The sequence below is a fragment of the Molothrus aeneus genome, chromosome 2 (genome assembly GCF_037042795.1).
Source record: "Molothrus aeneus isolate 106 chromosome 2, BPBGC_Maene_1.0, whole genome shotgun sequence".
Classification (NCBI taxonomy): Eukaryota; Metazoa; Chordata; class Aves; order Passeriformes; family Icteridae; genus Molothrus; species Molothrus aeneus.
In genome coordinates this window covers 56,537,239-56,559,376 of record NC_089647.1, presented here as the reverse complement: position 1 = coordinate 56,559,376, position 22,138 = coordinate 56,537,239, and the positions used below count along the sequence as shown (strand labels likewise).

General features: G+C 35.8%; 1 protein-coding gene across 1 annotated transcript in view; it reads right to left on the bottom strand.

Moving 5' to 3' along the window:
* Positions 1-22,138, bottom strand: part of VWA8 (von Willebrand factor A domain containing 8) — a 183,209-nt gene that overhangs the window by 79,869 nt on the left and 81,202 nt on the right. The window contains exons 21-25 of the mRNA XM_066545030.1: positions 17,431-17,507; positions 4,705-4,780; positions 3,940-4,075; positions 2,518-2,637; positions 743-948 (exon numbers count right to left, since the gene is read on the bottom strand). Coding sequence (XP_066401127.1) covers positions 743-948; positions 2,518-2,637; positions 3,940-4,075; positions 4,705-4,780; positions 17,431-17,507 — 615 coding nt within the window. The remainder of the gene's footprint in view (positions 1-742; positions 949-2,517; positions 2,638-3,939; positions 4,076-4,704; positions 4,781-17,430; positions 17,508-22,138) is intronic.

Sequence of the window (22,138 nt, the reverse complement as noted above, 5' to 3'; positions counted from 1 at the left end):
TGACCAATTTTAGAATTATAAACTGAACAAAATAAAAGCACTGCTATTTCAAAGAGCATTAAGACACTTTATATTTCAAGTACTTCAGGCAAAAAAAATCCTTCACTTTATAAAGACAGAAGTCAGACTTTACTGTAATATTTAAAAAACAGATCATCATAAAATCAGAATTCAAAATTTTGCATTTAAATGTGTGTAGGAAGTAATCACGAATCCTACATATTCCCTTGCGGAGTTGTTATGCATCTAGCATTTTCCTTAGAAAAAAATCCACTACAGATATATTCTTGTTAGGCAGCAGGAATTGATTTTTTTCACAGGAAAGGATTAAATGCACAAATTTTATAGCAGAATAAAATGAACAGTTGCACTGTTCTGGAAGTATTGTACGTTGAATATGGAGTTTTATAATGAGGTATGAACAGTATGAACATTGCACACAGTATTCACAGTATGCAACCTTTTTCTCACACAGTAGAAAAACAGATTTACAGTTCTTTTTTCTATTGATAAATAAATATGCAGAAAAAATATCTGCCCGTGTATATCTGTCTTATCCTTATCCTCTGACTGAGGATATCTGAGCATCTTTAATATAATGCTTCTTTCAAAATGTAAAGTGTTTCACAAGAATTAAATAAAAATGCATGAACAATAATAGCATCTTCTTTCTGAAACCTTCAGGCATTAAAAAATTAGTATTGATGAACTCAAGCTTTCAATTAAATGTGATGTACTGTACCTGTAAATGTTTTACAATGTTCACAACTTCTCTAGTGGAATAGGGGTAGTTAATTGTTCCTTGGTCAGCTAAGCTCCTGAGCTCTCCAAAAGCAGCTACCAGTTTCTGCAGAATTGCCTCTGGAACATCGGGACCATATTGTTTAAGCATTGCCAGTTCTGACTGTGGTTTGGGATTATCAACAGCATGGCAACTAAAGATGTCCCCTACAAAGAAAAAAGAAAAAGCACAAAGTTAGATAATTTATATAGAAATAGCATCCCAACAGACCCTTTAAGTTTAATACTGGACCTTTAAGAGAAAAGATATGACTCAAAAGAATGCTGAGTACCAAGTTGCTAAAACTGTGAAAAGTGTGAAGTACAAGCTATGAGGAACACTGAGGTTTCTAGAAACATAGAAATCTCACCTGTCATTTTAATGAAGTTGATTTCATGAGGGAGAAATCAACCTCAAGAAGAAACAAAAGTCAAATGAATGCAGGTGTAGGGGGATAGAATATAAGTAAATGAGGGTAGTGTGGAAAGTAATCGTACCCCCTAAAGAGTTGCAGCTGGGTTAATTATTAAAGATTAGGTAGCTCAAGAGCAGTAACATTGGAATGATTGGTTTTGTTTAAAGGGTCCATGTAAGGAAGGAAACTAGGCTATGAAAAATAAACACAACAATAAATTCTTTTGGGGCAATATAGCTTTGTGAAATTCAGAGTCAATGAGTTTCAGACAGAGAATGTCCATTCAGAGGGAACTTCACCTGAAAAACAAAGAACTATTAAGTAATATGGAATTGGGTTTGCAACTGCTTTTTTGAGTATGTTTTGGGTGTATTTCTTACAGATTAAGCATTATGGCCAAAGTTAACAGGCAAAACCACATAAATTAAGGTTCCAGCATATGAATGGCCAAACTAACACAGACAATACAGTCAGTGGAGTCTGGAGGGTATTCAGTTCACAGCCATCATGTAGCAACAATGCCAAAATCTTGCCAGAGGCCCACTTAGACTAACAGTGGGCTATACAGGCCAAAGAATTCTTCGCCACTTGCCCCTGTTCAACTTAACTTGGTGTTTTTTGCTGTGAGATGAAGCTCTAGGGAATCTTTGCTGACACACAGAATTTTCTGAGACCTACCAAGAGCTTTCTAAACTAAGGCTTCTGTTGATATGAACATCGTTGGTGTGAAATTTGGACAGCTTTACCTGATACTGAGATAAATTCAGTATCTTGTCAAACGTACATATTTTACTAAGATCATATACATGGAGAAGCAAGATTGAGAAGCGGGTAGCACAGTGCTAGCAGCAAAACAATAGCTTTTACTACTGAAAGCAAAGAAAAGGAAAGAACCATCCATCAAGCTACCATGTCTTGTACCAAACAGGACAGTACCCAAGCTGTGGCTTGTTTGATATGGGAAAAAAAAATAGTGAGCAGTTGAGAGAGCTGTCAGATGTCAAGCTTACAGTTAATTTGTTTGCAGTATTTGTATACTCTATACACTCATTAACAAAGATTTCCATAATCTTGTCCATCCAGATCCCATAAAACAAAATAGTTTTAATACAGATGATCACACACAGCTTTTCCATTCAGGGCAAGTTTGGGCACTTTTATTAAGATACATAAATTTACATTATAGTCTTAATGTCTCACATGACACAAAGTATCAATCAATATGCAAAAGGTCCCTTCTCCTCATGAAATCTAATTGATTAAGACAGATATTCTATTCGGCAAGTCTATTAAAGATCATAAATTAATATGAATCACTTACCTAATGTGCCAAAAAAGTCATTACCCAAGAAAGGAAACCCAGGCCTATTTGCCAGAACTATCATTCTAAAATCAGGATGAATAACTATTACATTTTCTCTCCCTTCTACATGAGCATGATCTGGAAAAGAAATAAAATTGATTACTTGCATATTTAAGCTTTGCAATACTGAATGAACAAACATAATTAGATTAGGTGAAGAATTCTTAGAATTAGAAGAAAAATTCTTCTAATTTAATTACATTCCTCTTAGAATTAGAAGAACAGTTACAAAAAAAAAAAGGGCTCAATAGCTTCTTACACATCATTCAACTGAGTTTCATAGTTTGTTTCACAAAAATTTAACCAAAGAGTTTAATTGAAAAAACATAAAAATGCATCCGCTGTTCTTGGGGTGCAGACAACCTGTTTTCTTTATATTTAATTTCACTAAAATGGTGAAGCCAATGGTGAATAAAAATTGATTTTATATAGGTCTGACACTATTTGATCTGGGAAGACAGGATCGAAATTCCTTCTGGTTACTACAAAATTTGTGAGAACACAGAGATACATTACTTAACACATGTGAAGGCTCTGATTCTCCAAAACTACTTAGACTGGCCCCATTCAGAACCTTGTTCCCTTTCAGCATGATTCCAGTGACATATGGTGTTTGGGAATCCTTTAACTGCCTCTAAAAAAAACTACAGCAATAATTAGGACTGGCTAGAAAATATTTTAGAATAAGCCCCCCTAAAGTTCATAATGACAAACAAAACTCAAGTGTGCCATGTGAGTATTGAATGACTGCTACACTCAAACATTATGCCCCATATTGTTAAAATGAAGCTAATTATATAAAGTTTAGCATCAAGAGATACCTTCAAACATAGCCTTTTTTTGAAAAATAATGAAAAATATTTATTTCATGGAACTCAGATGAATTAAATTCCATCAAATTACAGATAGCCTCATCCTGCAGGATATATTTAAATAATGAAGTAAGCATATAATCAAGGAGGCATATGCAATATATGATTAGATAATACCCTTAACTATTTGACCCTAGATATATATCTTCCTTCTAGACCTGATCCAATGATACCCCAAATGTCCAGATGGGCATAACCAAGATCATAATTTTCTCAACTACATCTTTATTTCTTATGGTGAATGAGAAGCAGAGAGGTGAAGTTACACTTTCTGGGTTAAGGTTCTTTTTAATTCTTCAGCAAAATTCACAAGAATGTTAATTTAAAAAAAAACTTAGTGACTATTGCAAAAGTAGTAGAGAAAATTACTGTAATTTCTTTAATTGTTAACTTCTTAGCAACAAACTATTTATCCATTTGGAATGGTCTGTGTTGCTACTGGGCAACTGAAAACCAGCAACATGTTACATTTTACTGTAAATGATGAAAACACTTTTGCTTTACTTACTGGCAACAATACGCCTTCCGTCTGACAAAACCATTTCCCCACTTTCTACTAAAGTTTTTAAGATACAGGTAACATTTGTTGGTGCTTTGTCTGCCTCATCAATTACCAAAATATGGCCGAACCTCACTGCTTTTACCTAGAAGAGAAAGGAATCATAACATCACTCCTGGCCAAAACCCTGCAAGGAGCTGCATTATTGATTTCTCAGTGAGCCTCAGTGGCACTGAGACTAGAAAGGGACTCAGAACAGGGACAAGCTGTGACCAAACCACAATAGAAGGAAGAGGAGGCAGGTGAGACAAGAAAGGTGGGTGTTTCCATTTCTCCTGGATAGGGATGGCAAGCGAGGGAAGTAAGGAGCCTGACTGAATGACTTGGAGTGCAGACAGAGACGTGTAAAGCCAGTTTGCATCTAGACTTTCAACATGTAGCTGAAAGAACTGAAGAATGGCTGTAACAGCTGTTTGGAGCCCAACTTAGCATGTAGGCGTGAGGTGCTACAAAGGAGAAGGAGGCAAATACCAGTCTACCAGTCAAAATGTGTCAGGTAAATACTAAATTATTTTCCATACTCATTTTGTATGTGGGGACTCCCAAGATCATCATCTTATTCACATTTGGCACAGCAAATGTGACCAATGTGACTCAATAAAAATTATTAAAGTGTTTATTACCATACTCACTCACTGGGCCATGAAAAATCAAATTACCAACAGTTTAAATAAAAAAAAATTCCAAATATAAAATTCAAATGCTTCTACTGACCAGTGGCGAATCTTCATATATAATAAGACCATCCTTTACAGAAGGTTGTAGGGTAAGGCTTTGTACAGTGGTATCCCTGAAATGTGGAAAAACAGATGGTATTAATTAAAAATACAGGAATGTTAGTTACAATAAAATATAAAATGAATAAATGAAAAATTGAATAGTCTCTTTCTAAGAGGAAAAATAAAATTTTTTTAGACTACTTGAATAACTGAGAACAACAGTGTGCCCGCTTAGTAGTCAAATGTGAATATCTCTGCCTCTGCCAGGACTTTCACAGTAGTTCTCCATTTCTCATAAACCCTGAAAACAAAACCCCTGAGAAGAGAACCAGTATTTTTTTGTATGCAGACACATTAGTGATGCTATTATTTCTAGTTAAGTATGCTGAAACAGTCTTTTTTTAATGTGACAAACAGGAATTGTTACTGTTTTAGCTGTTCTTCTCCACATATCATCATGCAAAAAACCTACAAACAAACAAAACAACCTATTGTGTGGAATTCTTAAAATCAATTATTTTCAGTTCTAAGCCCTACTGGCTTGCTACATTTTACATCATGACCGGTATAAGCTCTTAGATGGGACAGATGCTTCTGTAACAGTTTCTTTCTGAAATTTGATTTGTCTTTAAATTGCTGAATTACCTTTTCTTCAAATTTAAAATAGTGCTAATTAAAATCTGTAATGAGAATATTGCTTAATCTTCACTATTTAATCTATTTTAACCACCACTGAATGCATAGATAAATAAAAAAACAGTTGCAATTCAGAAAGGTGAAGCAACAGACATCACCACAATGGATTCACCTACATAAATTATGTCCATAACCCAGGGAAAGTTTAATTGATTGTATAAAGTACTTGCCCAGACATTTGTCATGATCTGTATAACCAACCCCATTTCTGAACCCACTGTGGGGTTCAGATGGACCAATGAGCTAGAGAATAATCCAGACCTGGGTCATGACAGAATGTCCCCATGACCCCCATGCTTTCAAGGGAGGGCAAGTTGGCTTTGTCATCCCTTTCCTCCCGTATTTCAAAATTTGGATTAGTCTGTGTCAAAAGGATGATGGGCTGATCACAGGACAAAACCCATCAGGAAAACCTCTCTTAACACTGCTTGAGATCCACATACTGGTCCATTCGTAAGGTTGGTAACCTTTGCGCTGTATGTAACATTTGATACAACAAAAATCTCAGACCTTTCACAGCTGTGCTGTGTAACAAAACTGTTTGTTTAAGCCTAGCTGACTCACTCTTTCAAATATCCACTTAGTTCTATCTTTAATTTTGCAACACCTTGTAAAACCCAACAATTTTGATAAGCTCCATGGGTACAGGAAATCAAACAGTATTGTTAGCAGCACACTATTAAGTGGCCAGCTTCCAAACACAGTTTTAAACTGAGAGGATAACTTGCACATTTCCTTTATTTGAAACTCCTGTCAGCAGGATTTCTGTCCCAAATCACTAATAATTTCATGTTTACTTTTAAGCCCACAATTGATTTATCCCATAGTTTCCATGCACAGAAATAAAGCAGAGGGCAGAAAGAGAGACTTCAAATGTTTAGCTACTTGATCTGAACTTTAATCCAGAAAGGGAAAGGTTACAAAGATGGGATCGCATTCATATTCAATTAACCCTGTCACAAGTAGGCAACCCTTCCCCAAATAGTTACATTGATATTGTATTCACTTGCAACATATAATTTATTAAATCATTAAAATAAGCAGTAGCACTAATCTATTATCTTAGAAATCCTACTGTGGACACAAAAACAAAGCTTCTATTGTCATCCTGTGTGTCTAAGCAATTTATATGCTGGGCAGAAAATCAATAACGGATCCAAAAATAACAAAACCCAATGATTTTTTTTTCTTGAACTCACATTATTTAGGGACTAAATTCTCATATTGTATGTACAACCTACTTCCACTATCAGTTAACGTTTCTGGTTCAAGCCTATATAGTTGCAGATGCAGAAGAATTTTAAAATGCATAAACCAAATGCTAGAGTATTTGAAGGTCACAGTCACAGGTACTAATTAGTCAGAAATAACTCAAGGAAAAATGTTCTGAGGAATTAACAAGGTAAAAAGGGGAAGAATTTGTCAAATTTGAGCTGTGATCTCTTTAAAGTAATAGAAAGGTGAGAAAATGAGAGGACCCGAGGGTAGGCCAAAAATAACGTAAAGGAAGATGAATTACAGGACGCTTTACAGATCATAAATTTGCACTTAGGAGATAATGAATGAAAAACAATAAAGTGAACAAAACACATCAGGAAAGGAATGTCTCTAGTGATGTGCTGTCACACAGGTGATGACACAAGAAAAGACAAAAATGTCAGATGATTTTCTACTATAACATGAAATAGTACCTTACTTTTGCTGAGCGAGTTAATCCTCTGGCTCTGCAGAGATTACTTACAACCCCCTAATATGGAATACTAAATTGTGCTTAGTATTCCATAATAAAGAGCAGCCCACACAAATCCTTAGGTTGATATCATTCTTCAGAGAAGACAGAATTGACATATTTTTGGGGAAAATAAACACTACAAGAGTTTACTGTTCATTTAAGTGCTATTACAAAAGTAGCACAATCAAAAAAAATATAGAAGGTATCAAACTAAAATAAAAATTGATATCCTGAATCATTCTTCTAATTTGTTTCTTATTTTATCTTTCTTCTGCTTTGTTGATAGTTGGCCTTAGTATTTAAGGAAATACATTGGGGGATTTGTAGCGTATTACAGAAGTTAAATGCAAGTCAAATATTAATTCCATTGGCTTGATAATTTAAGTGTACATGAAACTCCTGTATTTGCTTAGGCTATTACATTCAGACATGTATGAATGATTTTACAAGGGTTATGACAGATCAGTATTATTTTCTCTTGGGTCAGCTGTCTGTTCTCTGCCCCGAGATGCGTGGGAGGTTCTGCGGCAGCCCGCGCTCTGAAGAATGAGTCTGGACTCTTCACTTTTTCGGTCTTCAGGCTGTTTATTATTTCTTATCTACAAAATTTCCTTTCTGCCCAGCCAAGGTCTGCTCAGCACAGCAGCCACAAGCATTCTCCACCGCCCCTGAGGCAGTGTTGTCTTTTTATACTACAAACTACGAATAACATATTTACTTTTAATTCCCAATACCTATCACCTATGTTAGACAGTGCATCTCTATTCTAAACCAATCCCCAAGTGCCAACATCACAGCAAAAAATGGAGAACAATAAGAAGAAAGAAAAATGATTACACACGCCCTGATTCCTCCATCTTGTCCCCATAACCCTTATACCAAAAATCCCAAAATCTATATTTTCACCCTGTGAACACCTTGTTATTACACCATTCAAACCTGTGTGGCTTTCACATCTCCATGCCAAGCTGGCAATTTGCTGGAAGGATCAAAATCAAGCCACCAGGTGCTCCGGGCAGCATGCCAGGGTCTCCAAGCCCCCCGACGGGGTTCTGGGCAACTCTGGACATCCGGGGGGATGTGCTGAGTTCCCACAATTTTCCTTTCAGAATCATATGCTATACACTTATATATCATTAATTTCTGTTCTTCAGAAACCTGCCATGACCCAAACACAGTAAAGAATGGCTAAAAAGAAACTGTCTCCTTAGGGTTTTTTCTTAAATTTCTACTTTTTAATGAATTACGTAAATGTAAAGGCACTGAAATATAGAAAAAATAAAAATGCACTAAGTCTAAAATATTTTTGAACAACATAGCAAGCAGCATTTCCTAAATGCAAAATATATCTGGCACTCAAAATTCCCACAGGAAAGGAACTAAAAACTCCAGTTCACTTTCACTTAGTAACAATAGCACCTTAATAATAACTAACAGGCTCTAACAAAGACATGAATACCAAAACCTCCCAATTTCATCACATTCAGCAATGAAAATAGGTCTGACACAAAGAAGCAAGACTGTAGGAATGTAGATTGAGAAAAACTATCTGACATACTGTCATCTTACTCAACTGAACTGATTTTATCTTCATCTGATTGTAAAAGAAAAATAGGAAAAGCTCACTAATATCTTTCCTAAGAATGTACTTTTACTTTTATCAAGGAAGCCCTTCTCACAAGTGCTCAATTTAAATAGAAAAAAAAAAGAGAAAAAAAGAGAAGAAATATTTACTACTGAAATGTAGCAACTCCTCTGACATGACCACTCAATTCACAGTAGGACTTCTGAGAATTCTTCTCATGTTTTTTATTAGCTCCTATTGCTGTCTTTTATTTATTTTTTGCTACTGCTGCATTATTTACCCTAAAGGCAGCTACTTCTGAGGTCTGCAGACTGACTCAAACATACTGCTTTAACAGTTTCTGTTTCACTGACAGCAACGCCTTCCTTCTGGAGAACAACTATGAACTGTGTCAGGAGAAATTTCCATCAACCTCAGAGAGTTAGTTGTTATCCTTCAGTTTAACAAAAGGTGCTCCAATGCTTTAATTGAAGATTTGAGTCCCCAAGAAGGCTTGTGCCCTAATACAGGACACAGTGTCAGGCCCCAGCTGACATCAAAAACACTCACATTCCCTGGAATTACTCCATCTTGACAAGTGCAGAAGAATACAGTCCTGGCTACTGTGTGTACTTACACTGAGGCTAAAAGGGTAAGAGACTATTTCTGCAAGGCAACCTTGTGTTCTAGGGGTCCCTGCTAATGGTAACAAGGTTATATAAACCAAGCTCAGGTTTGGCCTTCTTCTGATTCACCACACAAAACTTCATGGTAGTTAAAAGGAAAAACCAGAGATGTAGCGTGTATGCTCTAGAAATTCTTCTTCATTTCTGTGAGGCATTTTTTATTAAATACCTATGTACATAGATACATATTTCTACACGTCAATCAGACATGAATATACCCATCTGCTGTGACCTAATTTGAAAGAGTACTTGAAAAATAATTAGTCCAAAGGCCATTTGAAGCTGTTAATTGGTCAGTTAATCCACTCATGGATTATCCTGATGAAGAGCAGGCAATCCCAACACAAAGAATCAATCTGCATGATTTTGACATTTACAAATTAATTTCTTTAGTCAACTCATCACAGAGCCATTTCATTGCATGACCTGACTGCTGTGTTTAGGAAATTCTGAAATATCTGAAAAGCCAACCAGATGTCTCATTGCTCTGTAAAAATGACCCTGTAAAGGCTTTTTGACTTATCTGTAGGAACTGATAATTAAATTCACCTTTTTTTTCCCTGCTAGGCTGTTACAGCTACTCAGCAGGACATAAGTTTGTTTAAAATGCAAGAAATTATTTTGACTATAAAGGTACTCATTACTCAGTATGACTGCAGGTGGCAGAAGAAAGGTCAAAGGGAATTATGTTTAATTCATGGTAAATGCTTAAATCTGAAGTTACACAATTACTTGTATGTGATCCATCTGCCAAAACAAGATACAAAATTCACTCACCCTAATTGTAAAATCCATAAATGGGGAAATACGACACCCTGCAGCTACCCTTATTGCTTGTAAGAATACATTTAATTGAGTAAACAGTGAGAAACTCTTATTTCAGCTTTAGAGGAAAATGAAACAACAGGGTCTTCTAACCTGAGCTATTTCTCTGTAACAGCCATGCAGCAGGATATTAAAGCTGAATTCAATTCCTACAAAAAAAGAAAAACGAAGTAGCTTTCTAACACCTGGAATCTGACAATAACAGAGCTAGTCAGCCAGCTTATGAAAAGCTAACATTGGAAACAGGGACCATCGGCTGGCATGAAATCTTGGAAGCTTTGCATTGCAACTCTGTATTGGCTGAAAATGTATTTAAGAAAACAGGCAAAAAACAAGTAAAAACTATAAAGACACCTATAATATAGTCAATGCACTCAGGGCTTCACAACATAAATCTTCATGACAAAAATGTATCATATTACTTATTTCCTAACATGACCTACATAAAGAATAAAGCACACAATATAAAGTACAATATTAAAAGAAAATAATCTAAACATTAATGACTCATGATTCATGAGGAAAAATTACCTAGACTTTTGTTTTGTGGCTGCCAAAAACCAAAAATACAACATCTCCTCTGCCTTTGCTGTGCTCAACTGAAATAAACCAGTGCAGCTATAGAACACTTCCTTCAACAGTCCACTACAGAGATGGCTTTTCTGTATTGTTCATGTTTAGAAACAGACCTGCAGAGCTATATCAGCATTTAAGTTATTTCATGTGGTCCTATATTCTTTCAAGAGATGATAATCAGATGCAATTCTGAGAACAAGTACAATATAATTCTAGTATCCACCTGTATCTTGGACAAAGGAAGCTGTTTCTTCTGAAACGCTTTTTAAAATTAGAATTTTAAAAATCTGAAGTCAATAAAGCTGAAAGGGTAGTTTTAAATTATCTCAGTAAGGGAAACAGATAATTGGATTTTATACTTATTACATGTGCTGAAAAAGAGGGAAAGAAAATTAAGATCTAAAGATTAATGCACAGTTTGTAATAAGTATTGCTTGTAGGGACACCATAAGCTCATTTTCCTACCTCAAACTCCCCATTAATTGGATTGTTAAAGATCACAGCAAAATTACGTTTCTTTTGAAAAAGATAACATATGCAAACTCAGGTAAGTTTTGGAAAAAAGATCATCAGATTACTGTAATTTATTAGGGAACTAGAAAAGGCACAACACAAAATGTAGTAGATTTTTTAAATTAACCCTGTATCACACTTTTCAATCATCAGTCACTAGAATAAATATAGTAACTCTGACAGGAAGATGTGATATCAAATCAAGATGTTTTAAGCAAATTCTTTGTAAGGAAATGCATTGGGACACATAGAACAAGGTAGGGTAATATCTTGAAAGAGAATAGTAAGATCATCAGATACAAAATAGAATTTCAAAGCAGTTAGTATTCCATTGACAGTGTCAAACATCACATTTACAACAATGATAAATTGCTGCAGTGTATATGTAAATGCTTAGAAAAATAAGTTATCTCAACTTGTAAGAAAAAGATATCAAATGGAGAACTAAGACTTAACATGGCTAATTTAGGGGTAAACCTGTTTTATCAAAAGCTGAAGAAGAAAACTTCCTGCGTTCTCTATTTCAAGAAAAGGTATCACATCATATTTACAAGCCATTCTAACATTTTTGACTTCATAGAGAACAATCCTCGCACACTAAAAAACATTCCCTCTTTTTATCATATGACTCTATGAAGATTCGTATTATCTTTTTTCACAATAAACTAATTTCCTAGATTATTTTCTTGATACACAGAATGAGAACAATGGAACGAAATTAATCATTTTGCATCTGCAGATTCACTGAGGTTTTGAGCAGCAGAAAATCCATTCATAGCCATCAATAAATTATATTGATGTAGATTACACTGCAGTCTACACATCAAAAGCTTCTATTTCTGTAAGTGATGGTGATGTTCTTATGCAGATCTACACACTGAAAACATTAGAGTTGAAGTTGACTAACTTTACTTATCATGACTTCAGTGGCCACATCTTTAGTAGCTCAGAGGAGGGATCCAGTTCTCCCACTAGTTCTCAAGTTCCCATCAGAACAGAAAAGGATCAGTACTCTTTACTCCTGATCATTTTCAATTGTATAGAGGAATGTCTGTGATAGGTGGCAGAGGAGACTGTGAGCTCCAAATTTTGCATTTGCTACAGCTAATCTGTCACTGACACAGCATGAAGATGGAAACATAACGGAGAAACTTCTGCTTAACAACCAATCATTTACATGCATATCATAACAATAAATAAATAATCTAGAAGTTATCAAATTTAATCTCATTAACACACTGTTCTGAAAACAATATTGAGTCTGAAGCTGTTTCTTAATTCTCACAACTTTAACTACTGTTCATACTAACACATCTGAGTATCAGCTAAGGACAGTGCAAATGGCTTCCTCCCATGCAACAACCACTGCTGGATTATAAAATTTTATAAATATAAGATAAACTAATTTTAACTTTTTTTTTTTGGAAGACTACAACATTACTACAACACACCTAGAACAAGAGCTAGGGGTCATCCAGCTGCTACCTTGCAGAAATTGCTAAATCACAGAATCAGAATGGTTGAGGTTGAAAGGCACCTCTGGAAGTCATTTACTCCAACCCCTCTACTAAAGAGGGCCACGTAGAGTCAAGATACTCAAGACAATGTCCAGTGTACAGATTTTGAATATCTCAAAAAATCAAGGAGCACAATGTACACCAAACTTTAAAGAAAAGATTTTGATATACAAAAATGAACTTCATGCCTTCCTGAACCTAACAAACACATTTCTTCGAACACAGATGTTCTGCAATTAATTTTTTGTAAAGGCCTCGTTAAGACAGAGAGGTTTTTGTTTGCTATCAGAGCAATTAAGAGCACAATTCATGATGGCAGATGGTAATTTCAGAGATTTCATGATACCAGTAAATCTTTTGGGCTATGTGACTTAAAGCAAATCCAACACCAACAGAACAGTGGTGACAGTTTTCCCAGGTCTTGGGAAATACTGTTCTGCCCAATATTTTTTCAGTTGTTTTTAGCTGCCTAAATTAGTATATGAGAATAAACTACATTTAAATATTTATTTTATTTTTTATGCTTTTGTATTAAGCATAGCAGTGTATTTTTTAAAATTTTGATGAAAGCTAAGATCAGATAGCAACATATGACTCAAAAAAACTCAATGCATATATATTAATCCACATGCCTCTCCACATTTAGCACCTAATTTATACCACCAGAAACTACCATAAAAGTTGTGTCACTAAAGTTTACATCTTCCTAGTCAGAACCTAGGCTTTTAGGAAGCCTTCTATCAAAAGTCTCTTCACAATTCCCAAAATCCTCACAAAACCAAAAAAACCCAAATAAAAAAAATCCTTCCAAAATCCCCAAACTGGAACAATAAATCAAGCTTGAACCGAAAACAGAAGGATAAATGCTGTAGTTCTGTATACATAGTCATCACAAAAATAGTAATTGCAAGGAGGAGAAATCATTCTAATTGAAACATAAAAAACAGCTTGAGAGTATGGTCCAAATAGATGTAAACGTAAATGTTTAAATGACAGACAAAGAACATCTTACTCCAGCAAAATCATTCTTTGTGTAAAATTAGTTAGCAATTTGATGATAAGAGAAGTAAAATTAATCTCTTTTTCTTTGGTCATATCAGAGGAGACAACTATTTAGAGTCCATGATACTTTCTTCTGACATTTTTATGTACGAGAGCTGGGAGCTTACAGTTTTATACTTATCTATTGCTCTCATCAGTGCTAAGAAGGATTTTACAGTCTTAACAGGGCATATTTTCTTGCCTGAGTCTTCTCTAAAGTTTTTTTTTTCCTTCTTTATGTGGAATCTTCTTGGTTTTAGAGACTGTGAAAGTCAAAGCAAGATATCATAAGAGAATTAAAAAAGCAAGATATAATGAAACATAAACATACAATAAAGAATAATAAAGCAAGATATCCTTGTGAGGGGAAGCAGAGGAGCATGCACTGAACTCTTCTCTGTGCTGACCAGTGACCCCAGGGAATGGCCTGAAGTTGTGTCAGGGGAGGTTTAGTTTGGATATTAGAAAAAGGTTCTTCACCCAGAGGGTGGTTGGGCACTGGAACAGTTTGCCCATGAAGTGGTCGCAGTGTGTCCAAGTCCCACAAGTGTTTGGACGATGCTCTCGGGCACATGGTGCGACTCTTGGTCCTGAGTAGGGCCAGCAGCTGGACTTGGAGGATCCTAGTGGTTCCCTTCCAACTCAGCACATTCCATGATTATCAGTTTCCATGAAAATTATTTCCCTGATTTAATGAAATACTAATTTAGTCTACCAAATTTAACTTCAGATTTTTGTGTAGAACCACTGGAAAATTCTTTCCACATCACTCACAGGAGAGATAGCAAAAGCAGTAACAGAAAGGTTCATAAAATAATGAGGCTTTCCAGAGTTCATTAATTTAGGAGCAACACAAATAGTTGTTACATTAGCTTGGAGAACATCAAATTTTCTTACAGTCAGTTTCTTAGTTACTGCCTGTAAAACCAGTACATGTTTAATTTCTATAAGAACTCTTAAAAGTTCTTTGATATTAGACAAAATAAAGCTGTTGTTTATTCTGTAACACGTGGCTGGTGTCCTGGGTGAACAAAATAGAGACAACCATACCAGGAGGGTAAACAAAATTTGGAATTTCTCTGCTGAAACTTACTCTTGTAGGAAAGGAGGGACAGGGAAATCCTGGCGGATGGAAGTTCTTCCTTAGCACAGAAAAGCAGTAAAATGTTTCGTAAGTGCAGTCCTAGGGAGAGGCTGTGCTGAGCCTGTGCCATATTACCTGTTTCCATAACCCCACAATGAATGCAATGAGAGAGCTGGTCAACTCCTTGTCAGCTGCTAATATCAGGAAGTATGCAAGAGAAAGCAGCCATCTTTTTGAGTAATTCATAAGCACATATTTTTCTTAATTTCTGTCATTAATGAATCTAATTGGAGCTTCCTTCCATTAAGATTTTCTGCTTTATGGTATCAAAATGATTGATAAGACTTAGAAATTTCAAGAATATAAAACTTCTCAATTAGATGCTGTAGGAAATGTTAAGAGAAAGTATTTATAGCCTCCATAAGCAATCAAAACCTTTAGGTCAGGCTGACCCTTCCCATGTGAATCAGTTGCAGAGCAAGTAAATACAGATGTCCCTTTTTCTGTCTTTTATCTCCTTTCATCCTCTTGAAGTAGAAGACATAAAATGTGAGATTTTAAAATGACTCCTGGTAATAGCTTATTGCCTCTAAGGCAAATACTCCCTGCTTGAATGTCATTGAACATATGTAGAGTTAGAACAGCAGAACTCCTTACACTCTTTCATCAAGACAGTAAAAAAACCCAAACCAACAAAAACCCCTACCCTAACAAATTTGTCAAGATCTGTACTTCAGGTATACAAGAACCATTAAAAGCATTATATTTAGAAATACTTTCCTTGGCATGCTTAAAGGTACTTACAGTAGCTAGCTAGGAGATCTGAAGAAACACACAGGGCTATCAAAGATGAAGTGCACATTGCAGAATATTTTCTAAGAAAGTACATCTATGCCATAAGCTACAGACTGAATCTTCCCCACAAAGTATGTAAAAGCTTACTAGGAAACTGTTTGGGTATTTTGTAAACTTGCTCTTACTTTGTTTTTAATCCAGAAGAGTGCACTAACAATACTCTAATCCTGATTTAAACACCCTGTAAAGTATAACCAAAATATTATATAGACTGAGTTCTTCACATAGCATTTCAAAATACTACCCAGAAAATAGAAATTTCTGATTTTGCTATATTCATAAATTATTTTTCTATAATTGCATAGGACTACTCATCATTTTCTGCTTCATTTTCTACTTCAACCTCTCTCCAAACACCTGTAATCACAAGCAGTACCTTAAAGAGACTGTAGAACACTGTATTGACAAGACAATAAATGCACATTTTTCTTCCTAGTGATGTCTCAACTAGCATGTGGAATTTATACATTCTACAGCTGCATGAAAACCCCAAACATGGTGTTTATACAATGTTCTCCTGAGCTATATGAATTCATATTAAGCACTGTTCTGCCTCATCGCTGGAGAACACACAAAAGGACAGAAATAGTGCAGTATTTCGTGACATAATTGGGATTGGCAAAAATCACAGTGTATTTTATCCAGACAAAGTGGGTAGCTGTTCCAAGCAGGAAAGTTAATGCAAAGCTGAAAGTAGGAGGTCACAAAAGCAGTATTTCATATAGAACTGATGGAAGTCTAGAATAAGTAGTATAAAGGAGAACAGCAGTAGAAAAGTAATGAGATAGAGCTATCCAAGTATCAGGAATACAAGTACAAGACACTTGAAGACAAAAATCTGGGTGAGAAAATGAGAGACAAAGTGTTACAGACATGATGCTGTTAATGGGCAAAATACCAAAGATCAACATTTTCATTAGCACTATTTAAAAAACAGTGATTATGGAAAGAGACAGGGGATGAAGCTAGGAAGTTGAAGACAAAGAGATAAAGATTAGGAACGAAGCTGAAATGGGATTCAGTTCAATTGAAAATGAGTCTTCTAGATATATTTATACTTTATTTCCATTTATTAGTTTCAAGTTCATGTTATAAAAAGCAGGCAGATAATTTCCTATTATTTCAGCTTTTGAATTGTTTTCAGTTGGTTTGTTGTCTTGAAGTCTGTTTTTTAGCTTATGATGTAATTTTCTAATCCAAACTCTTATGGGTGAGAAAGAAATAAATGCACTTAGGAGTGCCAAAGGAAAAAAGCCAAAAAACCTTTACTATGTAGAATGTTTCTTGTCTGATGAATGATATATTCAAACAAGTTTTCCCTCACAAAATACTGCATGCTAGGGAAATCTTTCCAGAAATGACAGCAAAATCTAACTTGTTTTTTGAACAAAGTTTAGCATCAGCACACTTCTACTTGCTCGCGTATCAAACAAGATGATTGCGCCACATTCTTGTACCCACTCCTCAACCTATCAGCTTATTGTCTCTGCCAGACACATTCCTGTGGTCTGTGTGCCACTTAGGGGGCCTTTGTTCAAACACTAAAAACACATTAATTTCAGAAACATGAGTTTTAATAACATGAGAAATTTGATTAAAACCAAAAAGTATGGAAATCTAACACATTCTTACCTGTGCAGCTGTAAATACTCTCTGGGTCTGTTTAAAAGGTGAAGGAATCTGTCAACAACCTTGTTTTTCCCAACTCCCTGCAGTAAACAAATATAATAGTAAGACATAATACAGATATACATATTTAAGAGTTATAAATACAGAACAGATAACTTGCCAAAATGGTTAAAATACTCTCCATACTCCTTCATGGGTAAATACAACTTCAATCTATTTCAAAAAATTCTGAACACAAGTTGATTACATGTATTTTATTTTATATTTATATATATTCACAAAATACTTATCTATCTTACTAGAAATATCCAGAAATAGGTTTTTTCCGGTTAATAATAATAATAGGTGTCCCTAGAGTTATGTCACACATCCTTTAACGAACACAAGTTTTTCCAGCCTTTTTATTTCACAAAGATATTGCAATGTCAATGCTAGGAAGTTGTCTTGCACTTAATAGGCAAAGTTAATTCTTGGTGGTCATAGGACACATCCTGTAACTGTCACATGGAATTTGGGCACAGCATTGGTAATAGTTGCTGATCACATTCCACTGGAATTACAAAAAGAGGCCCAGATGGAATCAGAATTCAGCTGTAGATAAAACTGATCTCTAACTCTATTGAAGGATGTCTGCACTAGCAAGCTGTGGAAAATGATGACAGTGAATTAGGTGTTGGCAAAGCCCTGGCGCACCCTGTCCTAAACGTTTTATGAACTGGTATTTCAGTCCAGGTCTAACCTAAACTCAGGGAAGGAATTATCAAAGAGCACAAATTAGGTCGGCTGATGGGGAACATCCACTTCACTTTCATCCTAAGAGAGATGGATACGTACTGAACTGCGGTAAGGAAATTCCCTTCAAAAGTACATTCTAGATCTGGTCTGAAATGCTAATGTAGATGCAGACCAAGGTGACAGCTCACATGCAGAAATTCTTATCCCTCCTGCAAGTAGGTGGCTGCAGGAAGCTCAGAATGCCAGTGAGAATGCTACAGGTTGCAAAGAAAAAGGAAACAGCAGAAAGAAAAACTCAATCATAGACCAGCCAAAAGGTGTTTGACAAGACACTATCCCTCTCCTGAGATTCTCACTCTGACTGCATGAATGTATCTAGTAGTCCACACCAGTGTAAAGAAGATAAATATAACCCAAAGAAAGATTAAAGAGATTAGATTAAACCAATTTGAGATTCACTAATCTGTTTCACTTGGCATTGAAACAGAATAGGAGCCTTCAGAGCTGCAAGTTATGACATTTATGAGTGATGGTAACTGCCAGCTGTAGAATTGCAAACTGTTTAAGCTTCTTAAAATGGGACCACAGTCTCTCTCTCCTCTGCTACATTTGTAAGAATCGAGAATCATGCGCATATGTATAATGAAATCACAGGAGGAGAGTTCTCACCATGAGAGCAGAGGAAAAAATACTGCAGAGGAGACAAAAATAGAACTACCTATATTCTACTGCAGACTTGACTCCCACACAGAAGAGCCAACTCTGTTAATGCTCTGCCACACGCCTCCTCACAAATCTGCTTCAGAAGAATCTACAGCTTTTTAGAGGTGTAGTAAGAAGCTGCAACACACTTAACACCCTTCACAGTAGTTTCTGAAAACTGTCACCTGAAACAGTTCTCCACTGCTGTGAAAGAGGATGCAATTCTGCTCACAGGATCTTGCAGGAACTTATAGGACATACCAATTTGGGAGAAAATATTCAAGTTCAGAAATTTTATCAGTGACTTTCAAAGTAACCAGAAATAGGCTAAGAATCCCCTAGTGGTGCACACAGACAGTTTTAGTCACATATGTTTCCTGCTACTTTCAGTCAGATCATAAATGGGTGAATAAACAGGAGCATTTCTAATGTCAAGCACAAAACACCCATGCTGAAAGCAGCTTCCTTTCCTAAGAGAGCTAAAGATGGCTGGGCAGATGTCTGCACACAGTTTCTGCATTGATTCCAAGTAGATTGCGTATCCTGTTCCAGTGCAGAGTGGGACTCCAGCCAGCTGTGGCAAGTACAAAGATGATGAAATATATCAACATACTGAATCAGTGTAAAACATACTTAATATTACACAAAGTGGTTACTGTAATTAAAAAAAAAAAATTAGTTACCAAAGCAACCCAGTGAAGTCAATGGGAGCTGTGCCGTGACCACATCTCACCCTTTCTTCATTTTTATCTGTGCATCTCACCACACTCGCCACATATTTCCTTTTATTTAAGTATACTTGAATTTCAGAACATCGTACATTTTTAAAAGGTGCATGCAGTATTTAAAAGCCAAAAGGCATTCCCACCAGGTTTTAGCTATTAGAAACAAGTTAACATTGCCTAACTTCTAGACTAAACTGCTTCAGAGGGTACATTGTGTGCCTTCACAGAGGCTGTGGTGTACCACATAAAATCTTTGGTTGGCAACAGTAGCTGCAGCAAAGTTCTCCTCAAAGCTTTTTGATTCCAGCCCTCTACATTCCTACTCCATGACAAGTTACCGTTCCTCTAGGTCTCAGCTACTCCACTGAGAAGTCACAATATCACAGAAAGGAAGGAAGGGACCAAAGATATTTGGAAGGCTCTTGAGCACTATTAAGAAACTCTAAAAACCAAAAGTTTGGATGAATTTGTTCCTTAAGTACTATGCATTAGTGTAAGTCCAAAAAGAACAAGTTTATTCCAAATTCACCTTACCCCCATGGGATAAAGAATATGTGTATAGTAGTCTTCTTCAGGCGAACAAGAAATGGGGAAAATGCTAACACATTTTGGAAAAATCAAAACCAAACCAACTCTAGTTACAGGCACCCAAGAAACAAGAAATTACAAAAATGGCAACACTCACCCTCCTTTGCCCTTACTGCCAAAGATCAAGCTGGATCTTCTCGACATCCACATTGCTAGCAACAAACTATTTAAACAGGAATAACCTGAACTATCTTTCATTTGAACATACTAAAAGATTGAGCTGAACTTGGATTGGATTCAGAACATAATCTCATAAAATTTTGCAATTATTGCAGGCTAAGGTAACATTCAGAGGGCAAGCCAGTTTGCCATTAACACTTGCTGTGTGCTATTTATATACACACTATTGCAGTTACTTAATTTAACAGAAATATAAACATATGCTAATTAGAGAGAAAAGAACATCTGTGTTGGTGTTTCAACTGAAGAGAATAAAAATACTTCAGAAAGCAAATATTAGACAATTTTTACTCCATCAGACATATGGGATAACTGAAATAGAAAAATGGGAAGTAAATATCTGCACTAATGAATAACAAACAAGAAATTATGCAATTAGAAGGCAAAATAATCCCTTAGTTAAAAATCCTTCTAACTGACACTGTAAACACTTGCTACCAAGGATGAAATGGCTTAATTTCCTAGCAGAAGCTGCAGCTTCAAATATAAACAAGGTTGTTATAAGTCCCAGGAGACATTTTGCAATTCAGGATGCAGAACTGACAACTGAAATTTGTCCCTTGCACAGCCCAAATAAAGACAATAAAGTTATAGTCCAAAGGAATTGGACCGAAGTTTTTGAAATTAACAGTCTGCCTCTTCAGAAAAAAAAAATCTAAACCAGGCTGCCTCATTTTTATTTTCTTTTAAATGATTTGCAGGTCATACTGAACCAGCTGAAGAGGTTGCCATGTTGTGCTGTTCAGTACTGCCCTTCAGCTGAAACACTGCAATCACATCGTCTCCATATCAGAGCACCTGTTTCATTACAAAAGAATGAATCAAATTTTGAAACTGGTAAAAAAGCAGTTTATCAATTTTTCACTTCAACAAGTTTCATTTCATAATTAATTTTAAAATTGCATTAGAGAAGGAAAGACAAATCTGAGTTAACAATTTTAGTACACAGAGCCCTCATGTCAGGGTTCTCAGTTTTTAACATCACAGAAGTGTTGTATTATCATTATCACAGAAACTTTTCACTGAACAATGAAAATAAAGAAAATGAAAACACTTTTCATAATGCTCCATTTCTAACCCTGGGTCTAGCACCAAACCACCTTTCACAGCTTTGGTCTTTCTGTCAACAAAGACATTGCAATGCATGTATTGCTGAGGCAATTATGGCTGAGGCTGCGATTTTTAGTCCAGAGGATGTGTCTCTGGCTTTCTAAAAAAGTGTTCTATTATCACCAAAGCAACTCGCAGTACCTATGCAGAATTATTTCACACACTCCAGGTGTTGAGAAGCCCTGCTTGGAACAAATGTGAATAATGCATTTGAATATCTGCAGAAGGTGTGCCACCAGCAGAATCTAGACATTGCTACTGGAGGACCACTGCAATCGACCCTATCACGGCTACCTTGCTTGAATGTTAGCAACAAATTTAAATACAAAAGCAGTGGTGACTTTAACTCCTGCCCTAGATGCAATCTACATATTCATCAGTTACAAAAGTAAGTGTTCTGTGGTTTAGTATCTGATTTTTTTTTTATTACAAGTTTATCATCTGGGGCACACCAAAATTATAGTGGCAGCAAAAGAAGAAAATTTCACCGTAAGAGTCAACTTAATTCCCTGTTAGGAATCATGAATGGAATACTTTGGATGCATCTCTGACTGTAGTTATAGATAAGCTTGTAGAGTTGATGCCTTTTTCTGACTTTAAGTAGAACCAGAGCCCTGTCAGGCTAAATACAATCATTGCATTTCTAGTGAGGTAAGACAACTGTGGTCCAA